The 19,929-nt window shown below is 46.8% G+C and overlaps 2 protein-coding genes across 8 annotated transcripts in view; both read left to right on the forward strand.

Moving 5' to 3' along the window:
- Positions 1-12,285, forward strand: part of HOXB3 (homeobox B3) — a 62,940-nt gene extending 50,655 nt beyond the window's left edge. For 4 of the 7 annotated variants that reach the window (XM_072646153.1, XM_072646154.1, XM_072646157.1 and 1 more), the window contains 2 exons: positions 4,804-8,773; positions 9,768-12,285. In XM_072646153.1, coding sequence (XP_072502254.1) covers positions 8,329-8,773; positions 9,768-10,609 — 1,287 coding nt within the window. In that variant the 5' untranslated portion in view covers positions 4,804-8,328 and the 3' untranslated portion in view covers positions 10,610-12,285. The remainder of the gene's footprint in view (positions 1-4,803; positions 8,774-9,767) is intronic. The other 3 variants (XM_072646155.1, XM_072646159.1, XM_072646156.1) reach the window with 2 other exon arrangements.
- A 4,163-nt stretch (positions 12,286-16,448) lies between these two features.
- HOXB2 (homeobox B2) lies at positions 16,449-19,483 on the forward strand. Its single transcript, XM_072646160.1, has 2 exons — positions 16,449-17,358; positions 18,308-19,483. The coding sequence occupies exons 1-2, from the start codon at positions 16,965-16,967 to the stop codon at positions 19,009-19,011; spliced, it is 1,098 nt and encodes a 365-aa protein (XP_072502261.1). The 5' UTR covers positions 16,449-16,964; the 3' UTR covers positions 19,012-19,483.
- Positions 19,484-19,929: the final 446 nt, after the last annotated feature.

Below are 19,929 nucleotides of genomic sequence, written 5' to 3' on the forward strand. Positions count from 1 at the left end.
TGTTTTGTTTGTACCGCCCCGGGCAAGAGAGGTTTGAATGTGATTTTAGCAAATGGCTGGAATTCTTTCTCTGCTCGGAGGTTACGGGTTTCTGCTCTTCTTCTCGCGTGTCTGCGTGGTCAGGTCCCCTCTGTCCTTTGGTTTTGAGGACGCTTGGGGAGAGCTTCAGAAGTAAGGTTCCATCTATTCTTGTGTTCTTTTGTTCCAGAACTCAAGAGCTGGAGTGATTTTTTTTTTCTCGGAGGAGGGGGAAGTGAAGACAGAGAACTTAATGCCTGGAACTGTCCTTCGGAGCCAAAAGCTCCCTCCTCCCCTTTCCCATTGCCAGTTTGGAGAGCTTTATTCATAAGGAAGAGGGGATTATTACTATTATTATTTTTAAAGGATCTTTGATAACCCGAAGCCAGTGGAGGAAGGGGAGGGAAAGCTGCGTGTGCGTGTAATAAATTTTTTAAAATTATTGCAAAAGGTCTCTGAGGCTCCTCAGCTCCGCCTGCCATCTCAGCTTCAGGAGGGGCTTTCCCAATTTGGCCTCGGGCCTGCTTTGGATCAAGGGAGATGGCAGATCCCGCCTCATGGGTTACCCGAGGGGGAGGGGTGGGGTGGGGAGGGGAGACCTGGAGTTTGGTTCTATGGTCCCAGGAACGAAAATGCGGATTTAAAAAAGAAATTTTAAGTTTTTTTATTGACTTATTTTTCCTTTCCTATCCTTCAGTCTTTACTGGAGTGGGAGATGGAAGAGGGCTTTGTTGATAGCTGGAAAAGTCTCTAACTGATATCGATATTTCTAAAAGTCTCAGTTACCAATGTTGTGTGGAGTGGTCCCTTCTCTGGTGAACAAATATGGGGGCAAATATGAGGTAAAGGAAAGGTTTGTGTCTTTTGGTCCAGTCTGGTTATTTAATACTGAGAAAGGTTTTAGGAGTGAGGGAGTATAAACTTTTGGATTAAAAATATTAATCACTTCATGCTTCTCTTTCAATCTCTCTTCTCCCAATTGAAAAAACAAACTAACAAGTTTCCTCGGTGAGAAATCTGTTCCCTCTCTCCTAAAACTGAGCAGTGTTTTCCTTCAGTACTGTGATGCTTATGCTTAGAGAGCCTTACTCGAGTTCCAGTTTAGAGGCTCCCCTAAAATGGAAGCATTTTCCCTTTCTGAACCAGTCCTCCCCCTTGTCTCCACCTCCCAAAGGGCTTCAAGCTCATTTGTGCCTGGTTTGCCACTTCTCTCTTCCAGTTTTTCCCCCATCAACCTTTCACGAGGTTTTGAGAGTTGCGGGTAAGGGAAGATTAAAGGGACCTGAGAAACAGGAACCAGAAACTTCAAATAAAATGGGCACTATCTCAGGTTGGGTGTTCTCTCCCCAGGATACCACTACCTCCACCAACTCCCCATCTTTGATGGCAATAGAATTTAGGAGGATCTTTTAGTTTTTCATTTAAAAACTATCACATTAGACTATTTCCATCAACTCTTGGACATCGTAAATCACATTATTCCCTGCAGCCTCCAAAGTCCTCCAAAAATGAACTTAATACCAGTCACTATGCAATTTAAGGAGGTTCTAATAATCTTTTCAAACCAAGTGTAGCCTTTACTATTGATTGATTTTTCTTCTTGTAGTTAGTTTATTTCCCTTTCCCTAGCTCCTTTTTTCCCTCTTCTCTGACAAAAAGAAGCTGTAAGTTGTTGAGTGCCTTTTATCACAGTGCCAAAGGATAAGGTATCTGACATAGGCTTCTCGAGAACTCTTCTTCCAGCAGCTACAACCGTAGACATAGATCATCTCCCTGTTCTTACTCTGCAACAGCTCTAGACAGCAACTCAGAAGATCCCAGGAGCTCTTAAAAAACATTAAAGAGTGAATAGAGACTCCCCCAAATCACCCCGGTATCTCTGTGGCTACTTTCCTTCTGAAAAAAATATGGAAAGACCCCTTTTTCTTGGGTAACAAGAACAAAAAAATTACCTTATCAGCTCAAGTCAGAGCCTGGAGAAATCCATAGGCTTCAGAGATTCTGTTGTCGTTGAAATAACAACAATAATAATTTGTAGTAGTAGTAGTATTTTAGAAAGTGAATCAAGAGTGGGATATTTTTAAGTGTCTCTTCTTTCTCAGTTTCTTAAAATGACATAGCTAATCATACCCATTTCTTGAGTAGCTCCTTAGGTGCTAATGGGGTTTAAGATGGTGTGTGTGGGGGCTTTAGTGGGGCAATTACATTTCCTTTAGCTAACAGTGTCTGTAAGAGTCTAATGGACCCTGTGCAGAAAGTTTGCTTCTCCCTGGATCCAACACTGGGATGATCCTAAAAGTCTATTTTAGAGGTCACTGGGGTGTGTGTACAAGGGGAGACTGAGAAAGTTTTTCTAGTAAGCAATAATTTTTTTTAAAAGTTGAAATGGTTTCCACCCAAACAATATCTTCTCTTTCCAACTCTTCCTCTCCCTCCCCTCCCCCCATCCTTTCCCCTCTCCCAACTACCAATTTTCTGAGAAGTTCAAAGGAATCCACCCGGTCTCATGTCCAAAGGTGTCGGATCTTGCTGTGGTTGCTTCTGTGTCGATGATGCTGGCTCCATCTCAACCCCTTGAGAGGTAGAGGAGATGACCCAAAAGAAAATCCATAGAAGCTGCCAGATCTAGTGGAACACTAAAAGCCAGGAGTGCTCCTTTCCAACACATTCTGGGCCACAAATTCAGTCTGGATCTGTTGTTTGATGTTCTTGCCTTGAGAGATGGGTATGGGGTGGAAGTGGACTTGGCAACCTCCTGAGGGAGATGAATTTGCCCACAGTCAAAAGTAGAGGCTCTAATGGGTGGGAGGCAGGAGATGGGGTCCTGCAAAATCCTCATCGGGCTCAGTGCGGGGAGGGAACAATAACTATAGAGTCCCTCTTCTGGGTTGCCAGTCCTTCCAAATGGTGCTTCTAAAAAGGGATAAGTCAAAAGTAGAGGAGGGTTTTCTAATCAGAATTGGGAGGAGGGACGAAGTGGGAGAAGGAGGGAGGGAGGGAGAGAGGGAGAGAGGGAGGGAGAGAGAGAGAGAGAGAGAGAGAGAGAGAGAGAGAGAGAGAGAGAGAGAGAGAGAGAGAGAGAGATGCTTTTCATTTTTTCATTTAATCCTTCTAAATTCAGAGTCAGCAGTTAGGCTAAGTCTAAAATACCCTTTGCGTGTTCTGGTTTTTTTCTTTCCCCCTAAAGGGAATTAGTCCTCCCCTGGGAATCCTAGCACCACCACCCCCAATCCCTAAATCTGCAGACACCTACATTCTTGGCTCCTGTCCTCCTCCTACGCAGCTCCAGTCTCGCTTCTTTTCCTGCCCCTACACGAAATCCGTAGTAAGAGAAAGTTTCACTTTTGCATTTACTCTAGTTTATCGAGAGAGCCATAAATCTTGGGTGGCCTGGAGAAACAAGCAGGTCTGTCCTTATTAATAGTTGTCGTCCTAGTAGTAATAATAAAACCCTCTCCTTCGCTCTTTCCTAAGTCATTTTATTGTCTTCTTCTGTCCTTAGAAGTGTAAATGTGCTCTTCTCCTTCACCTCCTTTTCTGTCCTGTGCCAGTAAGGAGGTGAGAATATTAACAGACTCAACTTCACAGCGAAGTTTCTCAAGTCTTCAGTCGCCCTATCCCATCCTGGCGCTATAACCTCCTCCTTTTGTCCCCCTTGTTTCGACCCCCTTCCCCCAACCCTCATATTGGTGTGTGTGCGTGCGCGTCTGTGTTTAAATCATCAGTCACCCGCTTGCTGTCTGTTTGCAAAAAAGGGGGGAGGGAGGAGGGAGAAGCCATGCTTTAAAAAAAGATCCTTGTGCTCCCCTTCTTTCCCCTAGTTGGAGTTGGAAGGGGTCTACCTAGAGATTTAGGGGGAAGTGTAGGGAAGGAAGGGATGAGAAAAGGAAGAGATAAGGAAAAGAAGGAAGAGAGGCAGAGATAAACAAGGAGATGGAGAGGCAAGACCCAAGGAGGATTCAAACTATTTAAAAAAGCACCAGTAGCAAAACTCGACGTTTTCAAATTGATGAGGATTCACACCCTATAGTCACACCCAAGAACCCAGAGACAGCTCTGGTTAGGCCTCAGTCCACTACTGTGTCTAATTAGCATAATGTTTCACTAGTGACGCTGCGTGGGGGGGGTGGGGGTGGCAATCGTGGTGGAGGGAAGCATGAGAACTCACTCTACCCACTTTGCCCGGGGCTCCTCCCTCCCCACTCCCCAAAATCTTGCACATATATTTTTTATCACCTGTATTCTATTTTGTTTTAACCCTACACTCTCCTCTCCTTCCTACTTTTAGGAGGGAGAGGAGAAGAAGAAACAAAAACATTCTTCTCCCTCCCCCCCCCCACCTTCCTTCCGTATCAGGCATCTAAGCCTGGGAAGGGGAGAGGTGGGGGGTGTGTGTATGTAGGCTTGTGTGTGTGTCTGTGTGGTTTTTTTTTTTCCCTGTGCAAAAGCAGAGGCCATTGTTATCGGAGAGTAGGGCGTACCAGTCTTATAGGGCAACCAGATTGTGGAGACTTGTCCGTTCGCGAGCCTGGAACCGGATTCTCCGGGAGCTGCCGAACCACCTTTCGCCTCTTCTATTTTTTTTTCCTACTCCCCCCCTCCCTCCTCCGCACCCCCCCCCCCCCCCCTCCTCCTAAGCGGAGTGAATTGAAACGGACGCACCGCGGCTCCTGCGACCGGCCCCTCTGGCTCCCCAGCCAGGGTTCCTCTTTTGGGTGGGGGGGGGGAGGGGGGATGTAGCTTTAAACAGTGGCTTTTTTTTTTTTTTTTTTTTTTGCCTTCAAGCTGGGGAGATTTCTCGCCTACCGCTCGCGTTGGGGCTCGATGTGAATATATATTATGTCTGCCTGTTCTCCCCTCGTCGGTGGCTAAGGTAAGCTGGACTGAAATAGGCTATCAGTTTGTGAATGGCGGAGAGTATGTCTCAATGATTTATGGCCCATATGACTGCGATCTCGGTTCAAGAAGAGTTCACAAGCTTTAGGCTTCCTTCCACGCAGCGACTCTCTCTCTCTCTCTCTCTCTCTCTCTCTCTCTCTCTCTCTCTCTCTCTCTCTCTCTCTCTCTCTCTCTCTCTCTCCACCTCTCTCCCTCCCTCCTTCCTTCTCTCTCTCCCTCCTTCTCTCTTTTTCTCTTTCTCTTTCTGTCTTCTCCTTTCTTTCCTTTTTTCTTTTTATACCTATCTCTTGGCCTGAATTTTTTACCAGGCTCTGCTTGGAAGAGTGGAATATATATATATATATATATATATATATATATACACACACATATATATATATAATGTGTCATATATGTTATATATGATATATAATATATATATTTCTCTCTCCTTTTTGCTTTGCTTTTTTCCTTTCCTTTTTTTTTCTTCCAAATCCTATCTTTTCTCCCAGGTTGCCCATCGGCCTGTGCCTTCTCTAGGGGGGCTCCTGTCCTCTCCCGAGCTATTGTTAAGCCTCCAGACTCCAGTGGCAAGGGGGATTGCGCCGAGCGGAATGGCTTTCTTGGAAGGGGGGGGGGGGGTTAGTTCCTTCCTTCCTTATCGAGGCCTGGGGGGAAGCTGAGGGAGAACTGTCACCCTCCTGAAGAACCAGATGGAGAATTGAATTTTTCCAACATGGAGGAAGGGAAAATATACACATTAGACTCTCTATAGCGATGGCTTAAACCTCCCCCCCCCCCCCCCCCGCCGCCCCCTCCGTGTTTCTTCCCTTTTCCCTTCGCCGGATTTTTTTCTAGGCTTTTCCTATCTACCTACCCCAAACTATGATCCCCTTGGAGGTCCTCTCTCTGGCTGACCAGGCCTCGACGCTCCTTGGCGGAGAGACAATCTCAGAAAAGCACAGCAGCTGAGTTGCAAAGCCGCTTTTTAATTCGGTTAGCTCTGGAAGCCAAACTTGGAACAGAGGGGAAACGCTCGAGTCTGATCCGCACAGCCCGGGTCTGTAGCCGGGGTAGACTCCTTGGAAGAGGCCTCCACTGACTAGTTATGACCCTGGACATTTTTCTATTCTCCTCCGGCAATGATCCTGATTCCTGCACGGCGGCAACGGAGACTGAGGAGCTTCCCTGGAGGCGGGTGGAGAGTTGAATTTCCCAAACATCTCAGCTTTTCTTCCCCTCTGGTTTATTCTCTCTCTCTCTCTCTCTCTCTCTCTCTCTCTCTCTCTCTCTCTCTCTCTCTCTCTCTCTCTCTCTCTCTCTCTCTCTTTTTGTTCTATCTCCCTTCTTCAGTTAAGACACACTCCAGGTTGTTGCTTGTTGCCAGGTTGTTGGTTGTTTTGGGGGGAAGGGTGGTCAAGAGGTTTAGGAGACGTTTGAAGAGTTGGTCGGCTTTAGGCTTCCAGCCAAATTATTATGTTTATTGGTATTATTGTTATTACTGTAATAATAATCTAGACAAAATAAAACTCTGTCCAGCGCCAACTCCCCTCCCTTTCAGTTTGTATTCAGTTTTCCTCTCCGATCTATTAATAATAAACTCAGCTGATGCCTGTTAATTAATTCACCCTTCAGCCAGGGCTACTCCAAAGCTCATTTGGGCTAAATCATAATAATAATAGAGGTGCTAACAATAAAGAGATGTGTTACCCGGTCCGAAGGACCCTTCTCAATGAGAGCCCCATTCTTTCCAGATCTCTGTGCTTTCCAGAATAGAAATTCATCCCCAGAATTCAGTCCAGAATCTAGGATTAATCAGTGTTTATTTGTCATAACTGCCATTGAAAGTATTTTTGGTGGAGGAGCAAGGGAAGGTTGGTGGGAGAAAGTCTTCCCTTTGCTTTCTCCTTTACAGGTTTTAGTTCTGTTTTACTTTATTTTTTAGATAAGTATCACTTAAAATGAGTTCACCTATCACAAATACACGTGTTATAAAAGAAGATCAGCTAGCCGAATTTTTTTCCTAGTCTAAGGGTGGTGGTTAAGGAAGGAGAAGAGAAAATAGAGTGAAAACGAAGTTGTTGGGTTTTTTTTATTAAAAAAAAGTCAAAGTAATCAGCAGCTTGCAACTTTATTTTTCTGCCATTTTCTCCAAAAACAACACCATTAAAATAGGGATTTTGTTTGTTTGTTTTGGGAAAAAGAGTTGGACTTCTTTGGGCTCTTTTAAAATCAGCTTGAAAGAAGAACTCAACTTTTAGTACCAGGGGTCACTTTTTTGTTGATATTCTCTAGCAAGTCATTTTCTGTTTGAAGAAAAGTCATTCTCCACCTCATTTGGTAGAAAAGTCCAGCAGCTATACAATTTTCTTCTTTTTTCTCTTTTCTTTTTTTCTCTTCTCTTCTTTCTCTCCTTCCTAAGAAAACAGAAAAAAGGGGGATAGGGGAACACAAAGGCATAGAGAAGAAAACAAGAGGTGGAGAAAACCTGTACCAAATGGTGAAGGCACCAACTGGTAGGGAGGTGAATGAACTATCCAACAGGGGTCTATCTCCAAAAGAGGCTGTTTGGTCTTGGACCTCTGTCCAATCTTGGCTAAGTAAGGGCTTTGGCCAAATTTAGAAGAAAATGTAGAGAAAAGGAGAAAACTTGGGGACAGAGAAGGCTAAAAACTTAAGAGAGTTTTATGTCATGCGGGTTGGGGCAGTTTTATTTGCTTCTCCATTCTGTCTGGATCGAATGTCCTGCCCTACTTGGCAGGCTAATTCCCTGCTTGGTTGAAGGAGATTTGAAAATAGACAAGGAGGCAAGGAGATCTCATATTGGGATGATGATGATGATGATGATGATGATGATGACGATGATGATGAAGATGAGGGTCCTTTTATTTCAGTCCCCCTGCTCCCCTACTCTCCTTAGCCAGGGACACAGCTTAACACTGTATCCTACACTTGGGGGGGATTAAGAGGAGGAGGAAGGTCAAAGGCTATGCCACCGGAGGAAGGGAAAAGATGTCACTTGAAGTTAGTTGAGTCTGTGAGATCTAGGAAGTTCCAAAATCATCATTGTCACCGTTTTTAATGGGGGATGAAATTTGTTTTTCCTGCGTTAAATAAAATTCTCCACAAAATTCAGCATCAGGTCAGGAAGGCGGCCTCAGCATCTGCTTCAGGGAAGTGGAGTGGGGAGAGAAAAAACTCTATTGATGTCAGTTCGCTTTTCAGCGCCTAAGATGGATTCGAGACCCAGTCTTTTCCCCTTGTTTCTCCTTTCTCGCCCCGCAGGTCAGCCGCTTCCAACAGACCACGGGAGGAGGGGGTTGGAGGGGGGGGGGGGTCCGGCACATCACGTGACCCCGGGGTGCCAATGTCCAGTCCTGAGGGTATCTGGCCCTTGCAAGTTGCCACCCGAAGTCCAGGGCTCGTCCAGCGATGCAGAAAGCGACCTACTACGATAACACAGCAGCTTTGTTCGGAGGTTATTCCTACCCTGGCAGCAATGGCTTCGGTTACGACGGGCCCACCCAGCCCCCCTTCCAATCCACCACGCATTTGGAAGGAGACTACCAGCGTTCAGCCTGCTCACTCCAAGCTCTGGGCAACACAGTCCCCCATGGCAAAAGCAAAGAGTTGAACGGCAGCTGTATGAGGCCTGGCTTGGCCCCGGAGCACCACTCGGCCCCCCCTCCGGGTTCTCCCCCTCCCAGTGCAGCCCCAACCAGCACCAGTAGCAACAGCAATAATGCCAGTGGGCCCAGCAAAAACGCTCCCCCTAAATGCGGCCCAGGCTCCAACTCCACCCTCAGCAAACAGATTTTTCCCTGGATGAAAGAGTCAAGGCAAAACTCCAAACTGAAAAACAGCTCCCCCAGCACAGGTATTGCCCCTCCATTTCTCTGCTTTATTATGATTTCTATTATTGTGATTATTAGTCTTGCCAGGATCCACCCAGAACTTTCCACGTGGCAAACTACACGGGAAAGGAGTGGGAAGAAGGGTCAGGTAACCGAAGGGCTACTGCCTTGGTAAGGGTAGTATAACCCTTCAATTTAACTGACACCTACATCCACACCCCCACACCCCCACACACATACCCCAACGTTCTCCTTCTCCCCCTCCAAACACATACTTATTCATTGCATCAAAAGCCCCAGACGTTGGAAAATCAGGCCCAGGAGCATGGATCTGTGGGACAGTGTGGAAAAGCAGTCCAACAGCCCCTGAGCTGCCCCCAAGTCGATTCATTATTATTAAGTATGATTATTGTGGGTATTAATCACAGTCACTGAGGTGTCCCAGCCGCGTGGCAGACCTCATCCACCCAACACAGTGACCCTGGGTCTGTCCCACCTGGCTTTGGGATTCCCAGATTCCCAATGTGGCCTTCACTCTAGACGCTTTATTAGTACTATCCAGGATTTTGTTTTTCAGAGACGAAGAAGGGAGGAAGGGAAAACCTGAGAGTGGGAGGAGAGAAGAGCGAGAGGAGAGAAGGGGGGAGGGAGGGAGAGAGAGAGAGAGAGAGAGAGAGAGAGAGAGAGAGAGAGAGAGAGAGAGAGAGAGAATAATCCAGTCATAAATAAATGGCCGTACAGCTTGTGTCTGCATGACATGATCAAATTTTCATAAGCTAGGGCATCGAGTGGAGAACAGGTCTCTTAATAAATGCCACTATTATGGAGTGTCCGCTAATGCGATGGGTGCGGGGGGTGCGGGGGGGATGGAGGGGAGGAACGGGGAGGGCGAGAGGAGGCTCAGAGCCGGGGCCTGGATTTATTAAGAAACGATGCATTCAATTTCGGCGTGTACAGTAATTATCTTTTATTTCATTTTCTCTCTTCCCTCCCTCCCCCCCCCCCCCAATCCGGCAGAAAGCTGCGGCGGCGGCGGTGGCAGTGGTGGAGGCGGCGGAGGCGGAGGGGGTGGGGGTGGCGGAGGAGGCGGGGGAGGGGACAAGAGCCCGCCGGGATCCTCGGCCTCCAAACGAGCCCGGACAGCCTACACCAGTGCTCAGCTGGTGGAGCTGGAGAAGGAGTTTCATTTCAATCGCTATCTGTGCCGGCCTCGCCGGGTGGAAATGGCCAACTTACTCAACCTGAGCGAGCGCCAGATCAAGATTTGGTTCCAGAACCGGCGGATGAAGTATAAGAAAGACCAGAAGTCCAAGGGGCTGGGTTCGTCGTCCGGGGGCCCATCTCCGGCCGGAAGCCCCCCTCAGCCCATGCAATCTACAGCGGGCTTCATGAACGCCTTACATACTATGACCTCCAGCTATGAGACCCCGTCCCCCCCTGCCTTCGGCAAACCCCACCAGAATGCCTATGCTTTGCCGTCGAACTACCAACCGCCACTCAAGGGCTGTGCAGCCCCGCAGAAGTACACGCCCAACCCCGCGCCTCCCGAGTACGAACCCCACGTCCTCCAAGGCAACGGGGGAGCCTACGGTACACCGAGCATGCAAAGCAGCCCAGTGTACGTCGGGGGGGGAGGCTACGTGGATCCACTTCCGCCCCCTGCTGGCCCCTCCTTGTATGGCCTCAACCACCTGTCCCACCACCCGTCGGGGAACCTGGACTACAACGGGGCGCCCCCTATGGCTCCCAGCCAGCACCACGGACCTTGCGACCCGCACCCCACCTACACAGACCTTTCTTCTCATCATGCGCCTCCTCAGGGTAGAATCCAAGAAGCTCCCAAACTGACACATCTGTGATGGGAGAAGTGAGGGAGGACGGGTGGAGGAGCACAAGGAGGAAAGAGGGTGTGGGAAAGAGCCAGCCAGACTGAGATTGCCCAGAGGTGATGAAGAGGACATGAGGGAGGATTACAAGGACATAGGCAGTTTCTCTGTGAAGAAAGGGCCTGGTGGGAGCTGGAGGAGGGGGAGGGGAGGGTATTGCTTCACTCTCCCAGGTCCCCACATCACAAAATTTGCATTCAAACTCTTACCTCCTTCTGCCTGCCAATTAAAGAAACGAATCCAAACCAGGCTAGAGATCCTTTCCCTCTCCACTCCCGTTCCCTGCCCCCATTTACCCTAGTATCTCCAAAGCTCCAATACAGCTTTCAGTTAGAATGCCATGCGGGGTGGGGGGCAGGTAGAAGAAGAGAAGTTCAGAAAATTGGAGGTGGGGGTTGTGGAGAAGCACATTTTCAAAGCAGAGAATAGGATGACTTAGCAAAAGGCAACCAAACTACTTACCTCCCACCTTTCTTGGCCATCCCAGATATCTTCTTAATTCTCTCTTTTTAAAAGAAAACATATTTCAACCCCCAGGGCATAGAATGAGCACTAACTCCTCCTCCATTTTGTAGCACCTTCAAAATCTGCTTCCTTCTCCCTTTCATTTAGGCCTCATCTAAGGCCATCCTCACTCCTCCTTTCCTCCCCCTTTGTTACCCCACATCCTTTTCTAGGATTTAAAGATCTACATACCTGGTGATTTTCCCCCTCATTACAATTTTCAGTGGGCTCAGGGATGCTGAGAGATCCTGAAAGTCATAGCTGCCTATATTATAAAGATATAACTATATATATTTTTTCTTTGAAAAAACGACTGAGGAGCAGAAGTAGGCCTGGGGCAGGCAAGTGGTCAGGTCTAAGTATTTGGCTGTCCTCCCCTTCTCACTCTCCAGTCCAATCACCACATTCTCCCTCCTCTCTTTAGGGCTCATCACAAAAAGCAATCCAGACACAAGGGGTTAGAAGCTTTTTTTTAATTATTATTATTTTTTGGTTATTCTCTTGACTTAACGTGAAAACAGGGTATATTTGAACAAACTGTATGTCCCAGGACCTGAGCTGATGCCAGAGCCTTTGGTATGTGCTGGCTAATGCTCCTAACTGGGATACCATTGTTGCACTTAGAGTTTACATTTTAATGGATATAAAAACAACTGTGAGAGACACTTGGGCCCGCAGAATCCAGGTGTTGCTCTAAAAGCGTGTGTTCTAGTGAACATTTTCATATATATTTATTGGTTATAGCCTGTTAAAATATTTTCTTTTTTTTGTATTATTTATCCCCCTACCCAACATTATGTATTTATATGAGGGACAAAAGAAAATTGTACTTTTTTTCTTTTAGTATTTACTTGTTATAAAGGATGTTGTGTTTCCTGTCGTAAAATCTTTTTATTATTTTAGTTATCATTGTACTCTAGGAAAGAGCCGTAGATTTATGTTATCCTCGTACTTATGAGCAATTGTAATTAGTTCTCCTAAAGGCATGAACTCAGCTCCTAATCGTCTCTGTATAGTCCTGAATTTGTAGACTTAGAGTTACTCCCTCTTGGAAATCTTTCTTTGTTCTTAGGAATTACTTTTTCCTTACTAAAAAGAGTTGTCTGTCAAGCAATTCTTGAATAAACTTTCTGTTATCAATTTTACCTTCTCTCTTTGGTCCAATTGGTCAGGCAACAAGCAAGCTGTCCAGTGTTCCCAAATTTAAGGAGATTGAAGATAACATTCGTGCTTTCTTTCCCACCCCTCTCCCTAGCATCTTCCCCTTGCCCCTGAATCTCTCTTTGGAGTTCTGTTTGTTTCCTGTTGTACCACTCTACCAACTTATCAAGTTGGTGTTTCATTAACAAACGCTTGTACTCATCTCAAAAGTCTTCCTTTATTTGCCCAGCTACACCTCCCTCTAGCCGGCTTTCTGCTTCTGTCCCTCTGTCTCTCCTCTTTCTGCTCTGGATAATAGCTCCATCTCCCTTCCAGCAACCTAAACTTCACAAGCCTTTTCCGCTGCTACAAAGAAGCCGTCACGTGACCCTGGAGCCCAACCGCCATTGGGTCTAGAATGAAAACAAAGGAAAATGATTAATCTTTTGGAAAAAAAATTCTAAGGCCTAGAGTTTTCAGGTCAGAACGTTGCAACCGAAGTTAAATTAAATCTAATAAAAAATGTGGAAGCAACCAATCTCTGGTAGGGAGAGGAGCAGTTGATGCAGCTGCGACCAGGCGAGGAAGGAGTAGGGGGGAGACATTTGGGTCAGTAGAATAAATAAAATAATTCTTAGGCTTGTGGGCTTCTCAGTTTCCCCAGTCCCGGTAAAAACTTCATTTATTAGTCGTGGTTCCATAAAAGTTTTATGATGTGGGAGCGAGAATAGAAAGCGTCTGTCAAAGATGAAATGTCAACGCTGAATCGCAGGAGCTGACGAGAGAGAGGACAGGGAGTCTGAAATATGGGGCTAATTCGTTGAAAGAAGAAGCGATGGCGGATTTACTGATGAATTGTATAATTCTAATTGTAAGCGATGTGCTCGCATTGCTTAATTAGAAATATACATACATACATAGCGTGTGTGTATGTGTATGTATGCAAGAAGGGATGGGGAGGGGTAAAAGAAGGGCACATTTGATTCCCAGCCTCCAGTCTTAAAGCGAGGGCTAATTTTTATTTTTATGTTGCATCCAGACAGTCCAAGGTTAGTAATTACAGTCTTTATGCAACGATAAATAACAATAAAAAAGTAACCTGATTTCCTCCCACCCCCCACCTCACCACCACCCCCCCCCACCCCCCCGTTCGATGTAAGATTTTAACTGTACTCGTTCATTCAAGCAGCAAGCAATTTGCCATTGGGTCACACTATAATCTAAAAGCGAGAGAGCGTGCAAAGTTTGATTGGGATCAAATAATGCTCAAGGGTTCCCCCCCTCCCCCAATTCCCTCTCACTCTTTCTTCCTCTTCCCTGAATAACATTTTCTGGATGATGTAATTCATCCACACCCACTCCAAATCCATGTTTGGGGTAGGAGGGGGTGAGGTAGTGGGGAGGTGGATTGACTATTTACCCAGAAAGAGTGAGGGAGGAGGAAGAGAGATTTTTAGCTAGAGTTTGAAAACTGGAGTAACTGACTTGAGTACCGAATAGAATCGAGAAAAGATAAGGGAGTATTTTGGCGGGCTGTCTACCTGCCCTGCCCTTCTGCAGATTTCAGCAAATCAGATATCTATCTAAAGACAACGATTAAGTTAAAATATTTCTGCTCTATGACTCCCAGTGCAGTTCCCAGGGGCAGCTAGGTGGTGCAGTGGATAAAGCACCAGCGCAGGAGTCAGGAGGACCTGAGTTCAAATCTCACCTCAGACCCTTGACACTCGCTAGCTGTGTGGCCTTGGGCAAGTCACTTAACCCCAATTGCCTCATCATGAGTCATCTCCAGTCATCCTGATGAATATCTGGTCACTGGATTCAGATGGCTCTGGAGGAGAAGTGAGGCTGGTGACCTGCACAGCCCTCCCTCACTCAAAACAAAGTCAAGTGCAAGTCATGTCATTATTTCTCTGATAGCATGGTCTTCTTCGGCAACGAAGGATGAACACACACCTCAAGTCTTCCCTTGCTAAAGGCCCACCTCTACTTCTTTAATAAAGAAGTTTTACACTGCTTTTTAATCTGGCCTTAAAATCTGTCAGGAGGGGTTAGAGGCAGCTCTTCAGTCATCTTTTCCTCCTCCTTCCCCATTCTCCTCCTCCTCCTCCTCCTCCTCCTCCTCCTCCTCCTCCTCCTCCTCCTCCTTCTTCTTCTTCTTCTTCTTCTTCTTCTTCTTCTTCTTCTTCCTTTTCCTCCTCCTCCTCCTCCTCTTCCTCTCTCTGTCTCATCTGCAGAGAGAAAACTGCCAAACTCACTAGGCCAACTCTAGTCAACACCAAGAACTTTTCCTGTTCCCTATTTTTTCTTGATAGAAGGACTTTATCTCCCTGGCTGTTGGACCCCTGCAAGTTGTCGCTAGGAGACCCCAAACTTCATCTTATCTAAGGCCTTGAAACTCCAAAAATGATAAAATTTAGGGAAGATTTTTAAAGAATACTAATATCTTCCTTACCCCTCCCTCCTAAGAAAAAATTCCAAAGGACGAAAAACTCTTTTTCACTGACTTGAGCTCGAACATCAGCTGGTTTTCCTAGATGCAAGCAACACGCTCTTTTAGAAATTCTGTGATTCCAATAACCCACTCCAAACTCCAAACTCTCCCGCACCCCATACACAACTCCTCTCGAGCCCTCACTGCAACTCTGATCCCCTTTGTGTCTATTCTTTAGTCAGGGCTCTCTCTCTTCCCCCATTCCACCTCTGCGCCTCTCTTAAAATACTCACCGCCCACGCGAATGTCTAATTGACAGAAAGTAAGTTCTTAGGTCGCGCGGCCCAGCCGAGTGGTTATTTCTCCCCTAGCCATCTCTTTTCTCGTTCTCCTGCCTACCGCTTGAAGTCGGGAGGGTGGGAGGGCGGGAAGGGGGAGGGGAAGGAAGGGGGAGGGGAAGATGGGGAGCCTTCGGAGTTTTGCAGACTAACTTTTCCCTTAAATTGGTGGCGTTTTCTCTTTCTTCATTTCCCATCTGCTACCCCTGGGTCTCCCTGATTCACCTTTCTCCTTTGCATCTCCCCCACCCGCCTTGGCCTTTAAGAGATCATGATTTTAGGCGTCTCCCTCTCCGTTTCCCAAAGAGTCAAATTCTTTGATGTGATAGGAGGGAGCTGTCAGAGGGCTAAGATTGATCGCCTCCTCTCCTCTCTGGTCCCTCTGACCTACTTATTAAAAAAAAAAATCTTCCCCAAGAACTGATTTTCCAGTTTCTGCAGTGACTTCTTATTATTTCCAATCAAATGTTTTGGATTCACCCCCACCCCCACCTTCAGCTTCACACACACACATATCCCATTCCCAAGTTTTAATTAGTTATCTAGACCTTAAAAATCTTCCTTTCAAAACCAAGCTAGGGAGTATAAGATCAGTGTTCTCAATTTCCTCCTTCAAAACAATTCAAATGGGTCTGGGGAAGGAAAAATTCGAGAGAAAATTCTTTCCTGGAAGGAAACACAACTTCTCCACAAAGCAAACATTTTCCTCGACCTGAGATCCCTAAGTCTGTGGGTCTCTATGTTTGCTGTTAATCTTTGACAAATATGTAAAAATAGAGTTACAGGCATTTATGACTAATATAGTTTTCTTTAAAAAGAAACTGGAGACACAAAGATGTGGAATACACATAAATATGGAGTATAGATATAGATATAGAAACTGAATACAAATATATCAAATACAGTTGCCCATTAGAACTTTTGTACAACCATAGAATTCCAAGGGACCCTAGGAATGATATAATCACCTAATACAATCCCCTTATTTTACAGAAGAGGAAACTGACACCTATTGAGGTGCAACGAGTTGCTCAAAATCACGCACAGCAACTTAGTAGCAACACCTTGACAGGAACGTTGGTCTTTTCACACCCAGTCCAGTATTAATTTTCTCTTACACCATTCTGCCTCTCCAGTAATGTCTCTATGCTTCAGTGCTTAGTGTCAGGGTTGAAATTCTATTGATCTTTGCAAAATTTAACCCTTGACTTTAGAAGAGTGGGTGGGGAAAAGGGTAATATTTGCTCCCCAGGTGGAAACTTTCAAGAGAAAGAAAGTCCATTTCAAATTTCTCTCCCCGCTGTGTTTTGCCCCACAATCTACTCTGCTATCCTGAAAAGGTTAATTTGTTCTTGTTATTTATTCTTGTGTATTTATTTGGTTGGGGTGGGGTGGAGGAACACTTCTCCTGTAGACGACCTCCCCTACTCTGTCCCTCCCTACATGTCTTTCCATTGACAGGAGGAATGTTTCAGTACTACTTTAGGAAAGAGAGGGAAATGGAGTGAGGGAGATATGAGGGACCTTGGAGGATTGGCAGCGTCCACATCGCGGCCCTCTGGAGTTTTTGAATCAATTAAAGGAAAGAATGCTCTCTGTTTTCTACCAGGCCCTAGTGAGCGATTGGCCGAGGCCGGTCCCGTGACCGCGTATTGCCTGCAATTTCGGCCGAGTCTCGGGTTTAATAGAGAGAGTCCCCATACGCCTGTATTTATCAGCAATATACAATTATAAAGGCCCAAAATAAAAAAAAAGGGGGAGAAAGAGAGAGAAATCTCCCTCCCCCTCCAACAACACCCCATCTGTAAACTGGGGGGGGGGGAGGGGGGAATTCCTTCCTATCCTCCCTTTCTGACATCGCCCCCCCCAGCAAGCCCCCTCCCCCACCCTGAGGCTGGGACCATTGAAAGCCATGAATTTTGAATTTGAGAGGGAGATTGGGTTTATAAACAGCCAGCCATCGCTTGCCGAGTGCCTGACTTCCTTTCCCGCTGTCTTGGAGACATTTCAAACTTCATCAATCAAGGAGTCGACATTAATTCCTCCTCCTCCTCCTTTCGAGCAAACCATCCCCAGACTCCAGCCGAGCGCCTCCACCCTTCAGAGACCCCGGAGTCAAAAGCGAACCGAGGATGGGCCGGCTCCGCCGCCTCCGCCGCCACAGCCGCCTCTCCTGGCAGCTCCCCTGGCCCCCGAATTCCCCTGGATGAAAGAGAAGAAATCGACCAAGAAACCCAGCCAATCGGCCTCATCCCCTGCCCCAGCTTCCTCCACAGTGCCGGCCTCTGGAGCTGGATCTCCGGCTGGTCAGTATAGCGGAATGGGAGGGTGGGCTAGGCAGTTTGATGGGATTGGGGAGAAGCAGAAGGGTAGACGTAGATTTTGAGTAGACTTTTGGAGCGGGAAAGCTGTTGGGGTCTCTTCACTCAGTCCCTATCTTTCCCACAGACGAGACAGTAGAATGAAAGATCGGGGCCTGGACAATTAGTTTCCCGCCACCCCAACTCCAGGAAATTTTGGAGGATGGTTTTAAGGTTACTTTTCCTTTGTATGTCTTTGTGGGTTTTATTTCCCGTTAAAGGTTAAAAAGAGATTTTATTTGCTTTTTCATTTCTCAGTGCAAGGGCGTGAGCCTGGTATATTGGGGGATGGGCATGGGGAGAGCTCCTGGAATTGAGTCTGGGGGGAAGGGAAAGGAAAGCTTCTCTTCCCCTCCCCCCCACTAGGTCTCTAAGAGCAACTGAAGAATTTTAGAGCGTCGGCAGAACTGTATGTGGGGGTGAAGGTAGTGGGGCGTCTCTAAGTGGGATAGGTAAGTTAAAAGAGAAGGATCTCGCTGTTCCTGCGTGTGAGAATGCTATGTGAACTGTAGGCACATCTCTCCAGATCCTGTTGGAAGGGATCAGGCATTGCTTTTCTCTCCTTCCTGAGGAGTCTGTGCGTGGGGGGTCGTGGGGAGGAATGAGACGTTTTCCAAGCTTGGAATTCCTTTCCCATGGTCTAGCTTTGACCCGGGATTTTGACTGGGCTCGGAGTGAGGTTCGAGAAGGAAAGGAAAGCAAAGTGGAATAGCGGTATAGCGGCATTGGCCCTCCTTTTTAAAAAGGAAAGGGCGTGGAAGGGTTCATATTGAGTTTCTGCTCCACCAGGAGTGGAGGGCTTCATACTGGCTGGATTGGTGGCAGACTTGGTGGAGAAGTGGAGCTGTATCCCCACTTTAACACTTATAATAACCCTACCCCCCCTCCCCCCCAGATGCCCCTGGACTTCAGGACGGAGGTGGCAGCGGGGCCCGGAGACTGCGCACAGCCTACACAAATACTCAGCTGCTGGAGCTGGAGAAAGAATTCCATTTTAACAAATACTTGTGCCGGCCCCGCCGGGTGGAAATCGCGGCGCTGCTAGACTTGACAGAGAGGCAGGTCAAAGTGTGGTTCCAGAACCGGCGGATGAAACACAAACGACAGAACCAGCATAAGGAACCTCTGGATGGGGAAGCCGCTTACCCTGGGGCTCTGGAGGAGGGGAGCGACCCAGCGGAGGAGCCCGAAGGCAGCCCGGCCCTGGGTCAAACTCTGGACGCCCCATTGCCATCCTTAGGGGATAAAGAGGCCTGTTCTCTCCCCACCAAGCCCATCCTAGGTCAGCTCGGACCTCGGTTGCTGTCTGCCCCATCAGAGAATTCGAATGCTGAGAGTCCTCAGTACCCCGAGGACAGGCCAGGGGCGATAGAACCGGAGACTCTCCTGGACAGTGACTCATTCCCCGAAGGGCAAGATTCTCCCTTCTTGCCCGATCTCAACTTCTTTGCTTCAGATTCCTGTCTTCAGCTCTCGGGGGGGCTTTCCCCTAGCCTGCAGGGCTCCCTGGACAGTCCAGTCCGATTCTCTGAGGAAGATCTGGATTTCTTCACCAGCACGCTCCGAACCATAGACTTAGAACACCTACAATTCCACTAGCACTCCTACCCCAAACACACACCCCAGCCACTTCCTCCTCCTTCCTCCTCCTCTTCACTCCGTACTTGGGAGTACTCTTTCTAGGTTAGAGGACTCCATTCCCCCTTCTTTGCCTTTCCTCATTCCCATAGGATCTTTTATAAGTTTTACTAAAAATTCAGGTATTATCGAATTAGTCTTATTCGTTTCCTCTTCTTTTCTCTTCTCTCTCTCTCTCATTTATTAGACACTTGGACTTCTCTTTTAAAAAAAATCCACAGAAATCTTTTTCATAAACTTCCAATGAAATCTCAGGAATAATAAAACTCTTGGGGGGGGGGTTTCTTAAGAAGAAACAGAGGGACCTATTTTCCTCTTTTTTTAAGTTTTAGACAGTAGACTATTTATTAAAATTCTTTAATAGGAAAAAGGGGAAAGTATTTATTGTATATTATTTTCATAGATTAAATAAATGTCTTTATTATACGAAAAAGAGTGAGCTTTTGTTTTTGCGCGTACGCGTTGCCTGAAGCACCACAATTTAGCATAGCTCGAGGATTCCTTTTGCCTCAGAGGCTAGTTTCCAGCTCCTTTTTCCAGGTCCTATCTGGGGTATCTATTATTCTATTACCCTTCCCCAGGATTAGAGGGTCGGAGGCAGATCTTTGTAGCAAACAGTATGCGCGCATGTGTGAAGTCCGGGTGCTGCAAATCCCGCGATCGGAATTCAACTCTACTTTTCGCTCTCCTCCCTCAGGCGACTGAAAATAATCTGAGAGGGCCAAAGTTTATTGGTTTCCCATCATCACCTCTATCATGAGGACTCTCAGTGTCTTGCCGGGTTGTTGGTTTAATTTCGTTTTATTTGTGTTTGCATTTAAAGAAACCCTCTTAGACACAAAGACAGAAGAGACAATAAAAATAGGGTCAGTCGGGGAA

Source organism: Notamacropus eugenii, chromosome 2 (genome assembly GCF_028372415.1).
Source record: "Notamacropus eugenii isolate mMacEug1 chromosome 2, mMacEug1.pri_v2, whole genome shotgun sequence".
In the NCBI taxonomy this organism is placed as follows: domain Eukaryota; kingdom Metazoa; phylum Chordata; class Mammalia; order Diprotodontia; family Macropodidae; genus Notamacropus; species Notamacropus eugenii.